This window comes from Lethenteron reissneri, chromosome 10 (genome assembly GCF_015708825.2).
Source record: "Lethenteron reissneri isolate LAM-NWPU_2019-01 chromosome 10, ASM1570882v1, whole genome shotgun sequence".
Lineage (NCBI taxonomy): Eukaryota > Metazoa > Chordata > Hyperoartia > Petromyzontiformes > Petromyzontidae > Lethenteron > Lethenteron reissneri.
In genome coordinates, this window is record NC_083788.1 from 7,973,756 (window position 1) to 7,986,383 (window position 12,628).

General features: G+C 41.6%; 1 protein-coding gene across 1 annotated transcript; it reads left to right on the plus strand.

Moving 5' to 3' along the window:
• Positions 1-1,505: 1,505 nt before the first annotated feature.
• Positions 1,506-11,729, plus strand: LOC133340727 (chymotrypsin-like elastase family member 2A). The gene is made up of 7 exons (XM_061549117.1): positions 1,506-1,565; positions 4,770-4,877; positions 5,099-5,217; positions 8,403-8,539; positions 9,033-9,175; positions 9,416-9,568; positions 11,517-11,729. Exons 1-7 carry the CDS (start codon positions 1,506-1,508, stop codon positions 11,532-11,534), a joined length of 738 nt encoding a protein of 245 aa, XP_061405101.1. The 3' UTR covers positions 11,535-11,729.
• The last annotated feature ends 899 nt before the right edge of the window (positions 11,730-12,628 follow it).

Below are 12,628 nucleotides of genomic sequence, written 5' to 3' on the forward strand. Positions count from 1 at the left end.
ACAAAAGCTTTCAATCGAAGTTTAACTGAGTTTGACTTGTAATTTCCCCTACATATTTCAGATAAAGGCGAATATACCAGCACGCTCCAGCAAACCATCCAACCAGTGATAGACTACGACACATGCAAAACAAAAGCATTTTGGGGTTGTACATTACCCGGCAACACAATATGTGCTGCTGATGGTTCAAATGGTGTATGCGATGTAAGAATATTTATTGAGTGACAATTTGTGACTCAAACAAGAAATGTCTAGTTTTGGTCTATGGAAAATATGGCAACCTTACGTGAATCCCAGTGAATTCCCTTATTCAATTTACATTTGAGACTCAGTAAGGCTTTCTTAGATAAATAAATTTAATTGCCAGTCATTTCATGATCTTTTCAAAAAATCAAGTCTCCCTAATATACAACAATTCCAATTTAGAATACAAAACAGTAACTGATCAAATGGATAAAGAAACTAAACATATTGCTGTAAACTATCCAACTTTTAAAAGGTAATATTAAAATATTCAATGAGTTCTCCATTGACCCCATGTCCCCAGCTTTTAATATCAATTTACGGGGCTGAAACTACACTATAAAGTGTATCCAATGGCAATATAACCCCCCCCCCCCCCACCGATATTTAGACGAGAAAAGCAAAATGCATAATTTTGTGTCAATATTGGGCCTGCGAAATTGTGTCATTGAATGTCTCGAGTGGTTTCAGCCATTGTATTGGCCTTTAACATTACAATTGCGTTCATAATCGATTTTAAAACAAATGACCATTACTGTGTGTTGTAATATTGGTTGTCAGTAGTATTTCATAAGATAATACTGTATTTTATGTGAATTTCCAATGTGTAGGTGATGGCGCGTTATTTAACTCGGAAGGACATTCTTGTGGGCGATGAACAGTACCATCAAGATGGTCATCGCCGTCTTAACACATACTGGATCATTAATATTTACATCACCACGTTTCTTGAAATATTAACACAAGCTTGTTTAGTGTAACATGAATCAATCTTTCCCTTTCAGTCGTTTTAACTTCTCAATGCTTGTCATGTACTTCCTGTACCTTTTCCCCTTTCTCCTCTCAAGTAAAACTTCTTAACTCTGGAACGTACTCCAAAGTTGTTAAAGTAATTCTAGTTTTAAATTCACAAAAAAGCACGTTTTTTATCTCACCTTAAATTAGTTATTTTTGTAATCCTTTTTATGTTATACTCGTTGCTGTATGATGAAAATGTCAGTTCATAAATAAACATTGTGATTCCAAATAGAAGATGGACATTCACCCCTTTTAAACAACAAATACAATTTAAGCAGAATTAAATTAAATCACAGCTATATTGCACAACACCATCAGCACCACAGAACCATAATACATGCAGTGTGTTGCATGGGATGTTAATTTCCCGTGCGTGGCTGGAATTGGATTGTGCAACATGGTAAACTTTATAGAATTCCTTCTTAAGTTCCCCAATGGTGGCTGAAGGAGGCTTTCATCCAGGAATGGATAAACTGTGGCTGATGATGAACGTGGTCAACAATAAATATGAATTTGTGCAAAATGTACAAATTAATAGAAGAGCTATTTATGCAACAAAGTATTATTACAAAGAAAACTCAGTGCGTTCTCATACTTGCCAATCAAAAATAGTAAAGACGTAAAAAAGGGTTGGATTTGTGAACATTGATAGAAAATGACAGTCACACCATGCAACAATACGTACTGGGTGTAGTACAATTGATCGGGGTGGATGTCACATATCGTCATTGAAACGTGATTGAGCATACAATTGTGGATACATCTATTGAATACATATTGGACATGATTCAAATATTTGCCAAGCCACTGAACGAAAACACCGAATTCTGTGTTTGGCAATAGCCGAGACCATCCATGGCCCCTTCCCACGTATTCCCATTAGTGAATTACGTGCGGGTGTGAACGAAGTATGCGCGCGCCGGTCACGCAATTTCTTTGGGGGCCGACACCCTTACATCTAATTTAGAGACGTTAAATGACACGAGGTAATCCATTAACCGTTTTTAGAATTGATTACCAGTCGGAAAAGTTTATACGACTGTACAATCCGTAGTTAATGCTGTAGAGTCAGTAGATACTACTAACAAGTCAGGAGGTACTACTGTAGTCGATAGATACTACTATAGAGTTAGTATATACTACTGTACAATCCACAGATACCACTATAGAGTTAGTAGATACTACTGTAGAGTCAGTAGAAACTTCTTTAGAGTCAGGATATACTATAGTCAGGAGCTACTACTGTAGATTCAGTATTTACCACTATAGATTAAGGAGATACTACTGGAGTCAGTAGATACTTCTGTAGGACTTGGAATATGCCGCGCCACGCGCTCTGTGGGTCTGTTGCTATGCAAGCAAGCAAGTGTACAGTAGGGGGTATTTGAGGACGATGTTGTTGTTGCTGAGGCGTGAGGGAGACGCGTTAAGTGGCGTAACAGGTGTTAAGGGCAACCGGGGATACAGGCCGGTGATTGGTTAAGAAGGTGAAAGCTTAATGACTGGCGTCGCCCAGGCGGGAATAACAAGGCCACGTGAGGCTGGGGGCTTTGGGGACCAGGGGTAAAGCGGGGGGGTGAGATAATTAATAAGGACTGATTGGGGTGGATATAAAAGGATAGCGTAACGTAGAGACGGGAGTCTTGGTGGAAGCTGGAGTCTTGGTTAGAGCTGGAGTCTGGATAGGAGTTGGAGTAATGGTGCCCGAAATAGCGAAGAGCAGGAGTAAGTAGAGACAGATACTATAACGGTAGCAGTGGAGAGAGATAGGACAAGGTACGGTAGCAGTGGAAGATACGATAAGGGTAGCAGTGGAGAGAGATAGGACAAAGTATGGTAGCAGTGGATAGAGGAGACGGAGTGAGTGGTAGCAGTGGTAGCAGTACATTGGAGAGATACAGAGTAGGGTAGCAGCGGAGTGATGGACTCTGGGAGAGCAGGAGAGAGAACGGAGAGACATAGAGCGCCATTGATGGCGGATAGCGTGACGGAGCGAACGGGGAGACACGGAGCGGTGATGAGGAGAAGGTGTGGACTTTAAAGAGCAAATAAACGGAACGAGAAAGACAATTAATGTTGCTTAACTTATCAACTGATGAACAAAAATGCACATACTATTGTGAACATGTCCACAAATGTGCAGTGAGTTACAATTGGCTCGTTACAGCTCTCCCCGATTATAAACAACACGGTACAATTAATTGACACATTATACAAATTTGTCAGCAAGTTTATACTCACAGCTGAATATTGATTTGCATTATTTACGTTCTCATTTGACCTTGAGACAAAAAATCTTATTTTCATGGGACAGCTAACTCGAATCGATTTAGTCAGCCCGAGTTGACCTAATTTTCCTGAAGTTTAAGAACAACACCATCTATGATGAACTCTAATGGATATTAATAAGGACCTGTAGCATGAATCGCTTAAAGAACACAAGGAGAGGTGTGTTCATTCGTTTCTGACCTCTGCCTCCATTAAGCATCTTTTCCCGCCATACTTTGCCTGAACTTTCCCTTCCCATTTTGTTTAATGCTATTCTTGTAATTTTTTGTCTATTTAGTGCCCCCTAAATCACAGTACATTTACAGATGATACGATACATTGTTACTATGGTTGCTGTGACATGGAGATACTATGATAAATCATATGATGTAATATCCACGATCAGCGTATCATCTATTTGTAAACTATTGTTACTTCATGATTATTGCCGATTACATTTTTTACAAATATTTCATATCTTGACTTCTTCGTCGTGTCTCCTGCCCAACCTACACAGTCTTTTCCCAATATTCTGAACAGACCACCGCTTCTGATGTTGGCATTGCCAAATCTTGAAGAGTGCATTGTGGTGCTGCAGGACATCTCAGGAGTAGATCCATGGTTTTCTTCTCCTGACAAGCACATTGTTCACTTATGCAAAAGCGCCATGATTTCATAAGAGAGTTGCATCTGCCGAAACCCACTCTCAGTCTGTTTAGGCTCTGCCATGTGAGCTATTTTGATTTGGAACCATATGGGAGCTCCTCACTGTGGATGATTCCTCACCGGCTCCATTCAGCAGTTTTGTCACTTGATTTTCCCATTCTTTTTGCCAGAGGGAAGTTCTAGCAGATTCCGGTGATGTGTAGAAAACGGCCGAATTTGTGTTTTTTTTCACATTAAGTCAGAAAAAAAGAACATTTGAATCAAAATTAACATGTATTTATACTAAAGTAATACAAAAAAGACTACAAAAGATTTAGAAGTGAGTAGTTTTTCAAAATGTACTATTATACTGTAAACCACTTTCACAAATCAGCCTCCAAATGTAGTCTCCCATCAAGTTATCGTTATACTGTCCTTGGTAGCGGAGTTCAAAGTCCAGTATATCCTGGTGGAAGCGCTCGCCTTGCTCCTCCGAGTACACTCCCATGTTCTCCTAGAATTGATCAATATTGAGCATCAAGGATATGGACTTTCAGGGACATCCTACAGCCCATTGTGCCGTAGTTCTTCACACGAGACTCAACCAGCTCCACGTAATTTTCGACCTTGTGATTGCCCAGGAAGCCATGAACCACTGCGACAAAGCTGTTCTGACCTGCCCCTACTGGAAATCTGTCAAAAAGAGCTTCATAGCTCATCAGATTTCTCCAGTAGAAATAAAGATTCTGACGTGTCTCTTTAAATTATTACTATTAACTTTGACTGCTCGATTTATGCTGATGTGATGACAATAGGTCTCTTTGCAATACTACAGTTCGAAGACAAACGCATGGTACCACTTTTATAGTGGAACCCTAATCGCCCCACAGTGGGTTCTTACAAGTGTCAGCTCTGTCAAGTACGTTTTTCATTTGCATTCAAGTTTTTAGATATGAATAATCACAAACCTGCTATTGTGTTTGGTATACAGATATACGTTGTAGACATTTTATAATATGTAAGCATGCTTTTGTTTCTTAGGATTAATGGTACTTTGTGTTATTTATTTATTTAAAAAATGGGAAGCCCTTAAATGGAATAAAAGCTGTTTGAGTTGCGTTGTTTACGTGATATCCGCAGCAAGGCGTATTATATGCGAGTTGTGCTTGGCAAGCACAATATATACCAGCAGGAGGCTGGAGAAAATGTTGCAGAAGTCTACCTAACTGCCTACCATTCCGCATTTAACTCCACCAGCTTTGCGTAAGTATTAAACATCTACTTCTGTGTCTATGTCTGTCCAACAAAATTTTTTTGCATGATTTTGTGACAAATAATCATCGGATGACCACCCATACTATTGTAGTGGGCTTGCTTGACGACAGAGACGGTTGACTTGAGGCAACACGTATTTATTAACAATAACTTCAATACAGCATGTAGCGACCCTGACACTTGAAGAGGTAACGGCCTCTTCACCCGTTCTATCGAGGGAAGTATTCCCCAAGCTAACACCCCAAGTTAACTCCTCTACTTCCCTCTATTCTACGATCTTCCTCTCAAGGAGGCTAACTGACCTGGCCCAGCTTCAGCACAGGTCTCAACCACCAGCCACACAAATACGGGCCTGAAAAGGACATCGGCCTTCGCGGCTCTGGGGTCGCACCACTGGCTTGCTCTGCCCGGCCCTTAGAAGGGCAGCCGGTCAGAGGAGTCCCAGGGTCTATCTAGCTAGACTTCAGTCTTCAGCTGGTTCTTCGTCTTGACTTGGTCGAACTGCCTCTCTGCTCTCAGGGTCCCGCCTTTTATATGATTCCCCACCGAGGGGCCGGTTTCTGTGGGATCACACGCACCCCCCAGCCCCCTCCCCTCAGGAGGCCCTGGTCCTTGATAAGACAACCGCCCTGAACCGGTTTGTACCGCTTCCCACCGAGGGGCGGGGTTCTGTGGGATCACACACACCCCACAGCCCCTTCCCCTCAGGAGGCCCTGGTCAGGGATGACACAATCACCCCGCACCGGTAAGTATTGTAAGTCACCCGGGTTGGTGTGTGTGTGTCCCAACATCACCACCACACTATATTAGGAAAAAGTTTGCTGGCTGGCATGCCATGCGCCGCCCACATGCGCAGAGGGGAGGGGGCATGCGAGTGGCCAGCAGTGAGTGGGGGCGTGCAGTGGGGGGACGGGCCGCTCGTGGGAAGGGGTGCACGAGGAGGGGGACACGGGTTGAGGGGGGGGGGCGACTGGGGACGCATGCGGGTCGGAGGCGGGGGGCTGAGGGTTGTCACGTGCAAGAGGTAGGGGGGTGCTGGTGACGTGGGTGGGGAGGAACCTGGTTCAACACAGGTACTTTTATATTTTACTGTATTTTTTAAAATTTTGCTAGTTGGGTGGCTGAAGGAACGGATGGTTACATCCAAAGGACGTGCATGCTGCTAATTTCATGTGTCACTCGTCCCATCAAAACAAATGCAGTGGCTTCAATATTTTCTGAGTAAACCCATTTTGTGTGGTTGCTATTGAAGTCACCCACATATATAGCGGGGTTAGTGACTGCTGGCAGTGATGGTAATGACCATTCCTTATTCAGGGGCTTATATACATCGATGACCATCACGTGACTAACTGTGACAGTGTTTGTCGATGTGCCGTTACTTGTTGTGGTATACTTGAGGGCGTATACCTTTAAGCCTTGCCTAAGCAAGGTGGCGAGAATATTAGGGTGGTAGATGGAGTCAACAAGGGTGTAACCATTTATTTGGTAGCTTGCCATCTGCATTCTGTCTTCAAAGTGCGTCTCCTATAAGGGAAAAATGTCAATGTTTTCCCTTTGGTTTATGACCAGGAAGTCAGATTTAGGTCTTGATAGTTATTCAATTTATTCTATTTAGCGACTGCAAAATCCCTAAGCCAAGCGGTTGCTTTCCGGTCCTGCTGAGTTGAGGGCGAGTAGACCTCCACTGAGTTTGTGGATTGGACCAATGGGGGTTTCTTGCAGGCAGGTGAAATTATCAGTGTTGGGCAACAAGGACTTCAATGAGGCTGCGCTTGGCTGCTGACACGCCTTCGACATTAAGTTGGAGGATTCGTAGGGCTGGTCCGACTGAAATGTGATCTTGGTGCTGTGTGTTCTCGACTTTGGGACTTTGACCAGAATTATTTGAGGCTCTTCTCACGAAGCTTTTCTTTGAATTTGGTCTGCTAGTAGGATCATTCGTTTCCCCAGGCGGACTCGGATACTGATGGGGGCGCGACGTGAACGTTTATCCATTGTGTCCCAGTTATTCGTTATTCACTATTTGGTTGGTACACTCGATCGGTTGATGACCTTTACAAGGGTCATTATTGGAATGGAGCTCTGCTGATATCTGGATTCAAATTAATGACAACAAATTCACCTAGATGACGGTATTAGTTCTGTTTAAGGTGACACGAAAATGCGATGCTACCATTGCCCGCCCTACATTTTTGATAATAAACAAAATCGAGTGTGTAGGTTTAACAATTAATACATTATTTGTTTTCACATACTGTCTTGCCTCACGGCAGATGTGGAGCGTACGTTCACAGGAAGTTCCTGTTTTTTTATGCTAATTTTGGTCACGTGACCAGGAAGTTACGATTTTAGATTTCCACTGTACCACATGGGCGTCGGCCATTACACAGATAAGTCAAGATGGCGGCACGCATCGCATCTCAGTGAGACCACAGCTGCACTTGTCCATTGTGGGAGCTTAAGAAGCATTGTCTGTAAGTTGTTTATATTCCTATAATATTGGCAATGCTGTTGTAATGTTGGAATGACCGTTATAGTGATGTAAATGCCTTTAGGTGCCGTTAAGTTGTTGTAGTAAATACGAGGCCTAGTTATTAACGAAGCCTGCGACTTTCCTTATTGTGGATGTTACTTGTGATTTAGTAGGTCGAGTCAGACTTGTGCCTATGTTGCGATCCTGAGAGTAAAGATGACGAAGTATCTCATCCACAGTTTAGTGTTATGTGTAATGCTGTACATTTGGGGTGCAGTGGGATGATTACACGATGTGCCTGTATGCAACGCACCGGCTTGTGCTTTGTCTAGTTGTTCAGTGGTAATGTAGGGGCCTGGTCCGTCCAGGATCTATTGTTATCTAAGACAATGTTCTGATGCTGTGGTGTTCATTGTGTTGGTGTTTCCGGATTATAACAGATGCTGTATCTGTGTTTTCTCACCAGTTTTACCTTGTTACAATCAATAAATGACAATTGGAGTTGGACGTTCATCCTGGCTCCGAGGGTTTATTGAACGCAAGGTTATCTACTCGACGAGCGGTGCAACGCAGCGCACAGCGAGGCCGAGATACATACCTTTAGGAGCCAATCCACTATAATGTATAAAAGTTTTATATCTTGATGCTTATCTCAGATCTTCTCTTTTTCAATATAAACTATTTCATTTTGTATAGAAATAACATTGGATTGATTAAGCTGAAAGCACCGGTGACGCCGGACACTGGAATACAGTTCGCCTGCCTTCCCAGTGACAACGAGCGACTGTCATCGACAAGCAAATGCTACGCCATCGGCTGGGGCTCCAAAAAGAGTAGGTCGCAACAACACAGATGACCCCATATACATTAGGTAGTAACAAAATAAATATGGAATACAGGAGTATAATGTGCAATGAGTAACATCTATTATTAATGTAATAATAGTCATAATAATTATAATGGATTTTACTCACAAATACCTTGCCAATTATGAATACTTCTAGAAGAGTCCTCTATTGCAATGCATTACAACCGGCGAGCTGTGGCACACCGTAAATATACGATTAAATTGGACACACAGATAAATTAAACAAAGTGTCACACACACATGTTATAGATGAGATTTCACCACATCGTGGTAGAATTCCCTTGCGCCTCCCTTAACTTACAATACGTTGTCGTGTTTGGTGTAGCGTCTCGTTGAATGCTGCCTTTTTTTTAAATTAAAACTTTTGTGACTCGACTGCATACTGTACAATATATGAATTATATATTGTAAAAGGGTTGTGACTGAGTTTTATTAGTAATTTTCCCGATATATTTCAGTCAATGGTTCATTGACCAGCACGCTCCAGCAAGCCAACCTACCAGTGATTGACGACAACACATGCAAAACACCCGAATTTTGGAATTCTGTTTTACCTGCAAACACAACATGTGCTGGTGATGGATCAAGCGGTGCATGCGATGTAAGAATATTTATTGTTTGAGTCACCATTTGAAACAATTTACTGATTTGTTGTGAAAGTGTTTTTAGGAATAATGTGCCCAAGTTGTACAGTGCATGGATTACTCTGCTCAAAATGCATCAAAAGTTTTCACACAGTACATTATTTGACAGTCTGACAGATGTAAGAATTTTCTCTACTCATATCTTAAGTTGTGGTTAACAATAATGGTTTAACAATGACTTTTCCGTTCGTTCAAAGGGTGATTTGGGTGGACCGCTACTATGTTTGAAGAGTGACAATTCATGGGTTGTGCATGGCTTTGTTACATTTATATCAAGCTGGAATTGTAAAAATTACTATAGGCCTACAGTCTTCACTAGAATATCTGCCTACATTCCCTGGATTCAAAACGTAAGCTACACATTCAAACCGCTAATGGTATGCACAAGCTCGTATATTATGTTAATCGGTTATACATATTTCAAAACAGTATTTGTACACTCTGCACATTAAAATATTTAATGGAACATCTCTATCATTTGTTGAACATGGTGGCATACATTTGTAGAAGAGTTGTCGACGACTCAGAGACGGAGGTAAGGGTTAAGGGCTTTCGCCGTAGGTTTATTTGATATCTTTCGGGGGAACAACTCCCAGGGGTTAGGGGTCCCGGGCTTGGTCCCTACTAGGTCCCGACACAGCCGGGTGCCCCGTGCTGTCTCCTCTGCGCCGGCTGTGGGGTCAGCCAACATGGCCGACTGAGGAGCATGGCCATGTCCAGCTCGGGTGCTGTGCTACTCCTATCCCTACCCTCTTGCCCCTGGCTCCCCGTTCCACCCTCTTCGGACCCTCTACTCCAGCTACGACCCCGCTTACGTCATGGGGTCCCCCCTTTATACTCGAGGAGCTGTGTCGTCATGTGCGTCGTCCAGAGCACATGACCCCACGTCTGGTGACGCCATTGCACCGGACAGCGCACACGACGCCACTACCCTCTTCTACTCCTCTACACATTTATGATGCAGTACTTTCGATGTGAGGCGGGTGTCTCATACAGACTTCATCCAGAACTAAAACTTGGGCTGTGAGCTGACCATAAGATGGCAGTACAGCAAATGGATGCATGTGTAAAGGATGTCTAGTCCATTCTCACACATTCGCGCTACACAAACAACACTCATACCCTCCGCACTCGAAATCACACACGCCGCACATGTCAATTACCAAACGGGGGATATACCAAGGAAGGGTCGGAGGTCAGGGGTCACTGACGTCACGCACACAGCACACTCGGCCAAGGAATAGAAATCGGGGGTGTGAGCACTGACGTGCACGACACGTAATCAGATTGGTGGATGACACTCTGATCGGATTGGTGAGGAGAAACGGATCGGAAAAGAACAGGAAATTGTAGAAAGGTAATTGGTGGAGAAGGGCAGAGAGAAGGTTTAAAATGGACTGTGAAACGAGGAAACGGGGTTGGTTTGAACGAGTATTGCTGTGGTGTACGAGCGATGACAACGAAATAAAAAAAAAGTTGAAGTACACCAACCAAAGTCTTCTCTTCACATGTCCCTCCGTATATTGTATCAAGTAGGTACTCAAGCTAGGTTTCCCACTTGTCCAGGTATGATATGGGGTTTATACAGACAGTTCAGCAAATGACATTTCTGTTCAGGTGTCAGGAAATGATTCATATCTAGAATGGTTAGTATTGTTGAAATTATATTACAGTATTATGTGGTGCAGTGTTGATAGATCTATGCTACCTTAGAAATGTCTAGATTTGGTCTATGGAAGACATGGCAACCCTACGTGAATCCCAGCGAGGGCCCTTATTCAATTTACATTTGAGACTTAATAAGGCTTTCTTAGATAAATAAAGTTAATTGCCAGTCATATGATGATCTTTTTCCAAAAAAATAAAATCTCCCTAATGTCAAAAAGTTCCAATTTACACTACAAAACAATCATTTGTCCAATGGATCAAGAACCTAAACTTATACGTTTAAAGAGTAGATGCTTCTACATTATATTAAAATACTCAATAAGTTCTCCATTGACCCCATGTCCCCAGCTTTTAATAAGAATTTACAGGGCTGAAACTACACTACGAAGTGTATGCAAGGACATTTTTTTTAAACCCAGATATTTAGACAAGAAAAGCTAAATGCATAATTGCGTCATAATATTTGGCCATTGGATGTATAGACTGTTTCAACCATTGTATTGGTCTTTAACATTACAATGACGTTTATAATCGATTTATAAAGAAATGACCAAGACTGTGTTGTAATATTGGTTGTCAGAAATATTTAATAAGATAATACTGTATTTTACGTGAATTTCCAATGTGCAGGTGATGGCGCGTTATTGACTCGGAAGGACATTCTTGTGGCCGATAAACAGTACCATCAAGATGATCATCGCGGTCTTAAAACATACTGAATTATTGATATTTACATCATGTTTTATGAAATGTTAACACAAGCTTGTTTAATATAGCATGAATCAATGTTTCCTTTTTAGTCTTTTTCACTGCTTGTCATGTAATTCTTGTACCTTTTCCCCTTTCTCCTCTCAACTAATAATTCTGAACTCTAAGACATACTCCCAAGTTGTTTCAGTAATTCTACTATTAAAAGCAGATATAAAACACAGTTTTTTTATTCTATCGCACCTTAAATTAGTTCTTTCTATGAACCTTTATATGTCATACTCGTGGTTGCATGATTAAAATGTTATTCATTAATAAAAAATGTGATTCCAAAAATAATGGACATTCACCCCTTTTGTTCAACAAATACAATATAAGCAGAATTAAATTAAATCACAGTTATATCGCACACAACCATCAGCACCATAGAACCATAATACATGCAGTGTGGTGCATGGGATGTTACTTTCCCGTGCGTGGCTGGAATTGGATTGTGCAACATGGTCAACTTTATAGAATTCAATCTTGATTTGAAGCCATATTTCCTGATGACGACTGCTTGTGTTGCAGTCGAAACGTCGTGATTTTTTTTCTACCGACGTGACTTTACCGAAAGAACCAAAGAGTATAGTTTTGATAGAATTCCTTTTCAATTCCCTAATGGTGGCTGAAGAAATTTTCATCCAGGAATGGATAAACCATGGCCGATGATGAACGTGGTCAACAATTACGTTAATGTGAATTTGTGCAAAAGGTACAAATTAATAGAAGAGCTATTTATGCAACAAAGTATAATTATGAAGAAAACTCATACTCGCCAATCAACAATAGTAAAGACGTAAAAAAAAGGGTTGGTTTTGTGAACAATGTTTGAAAATGACAGTCACACCGTGCAATATTACCGCACTGGGTGTTGTATAATTGATCAGGGTGGATGTCACCTAACGTCATTTTAAAGTGATTGAGCATACAATTGTGAACACAGTTATTGAATACACATTGGACATAATTCAAATCTTTGCTAAGCCACTGAG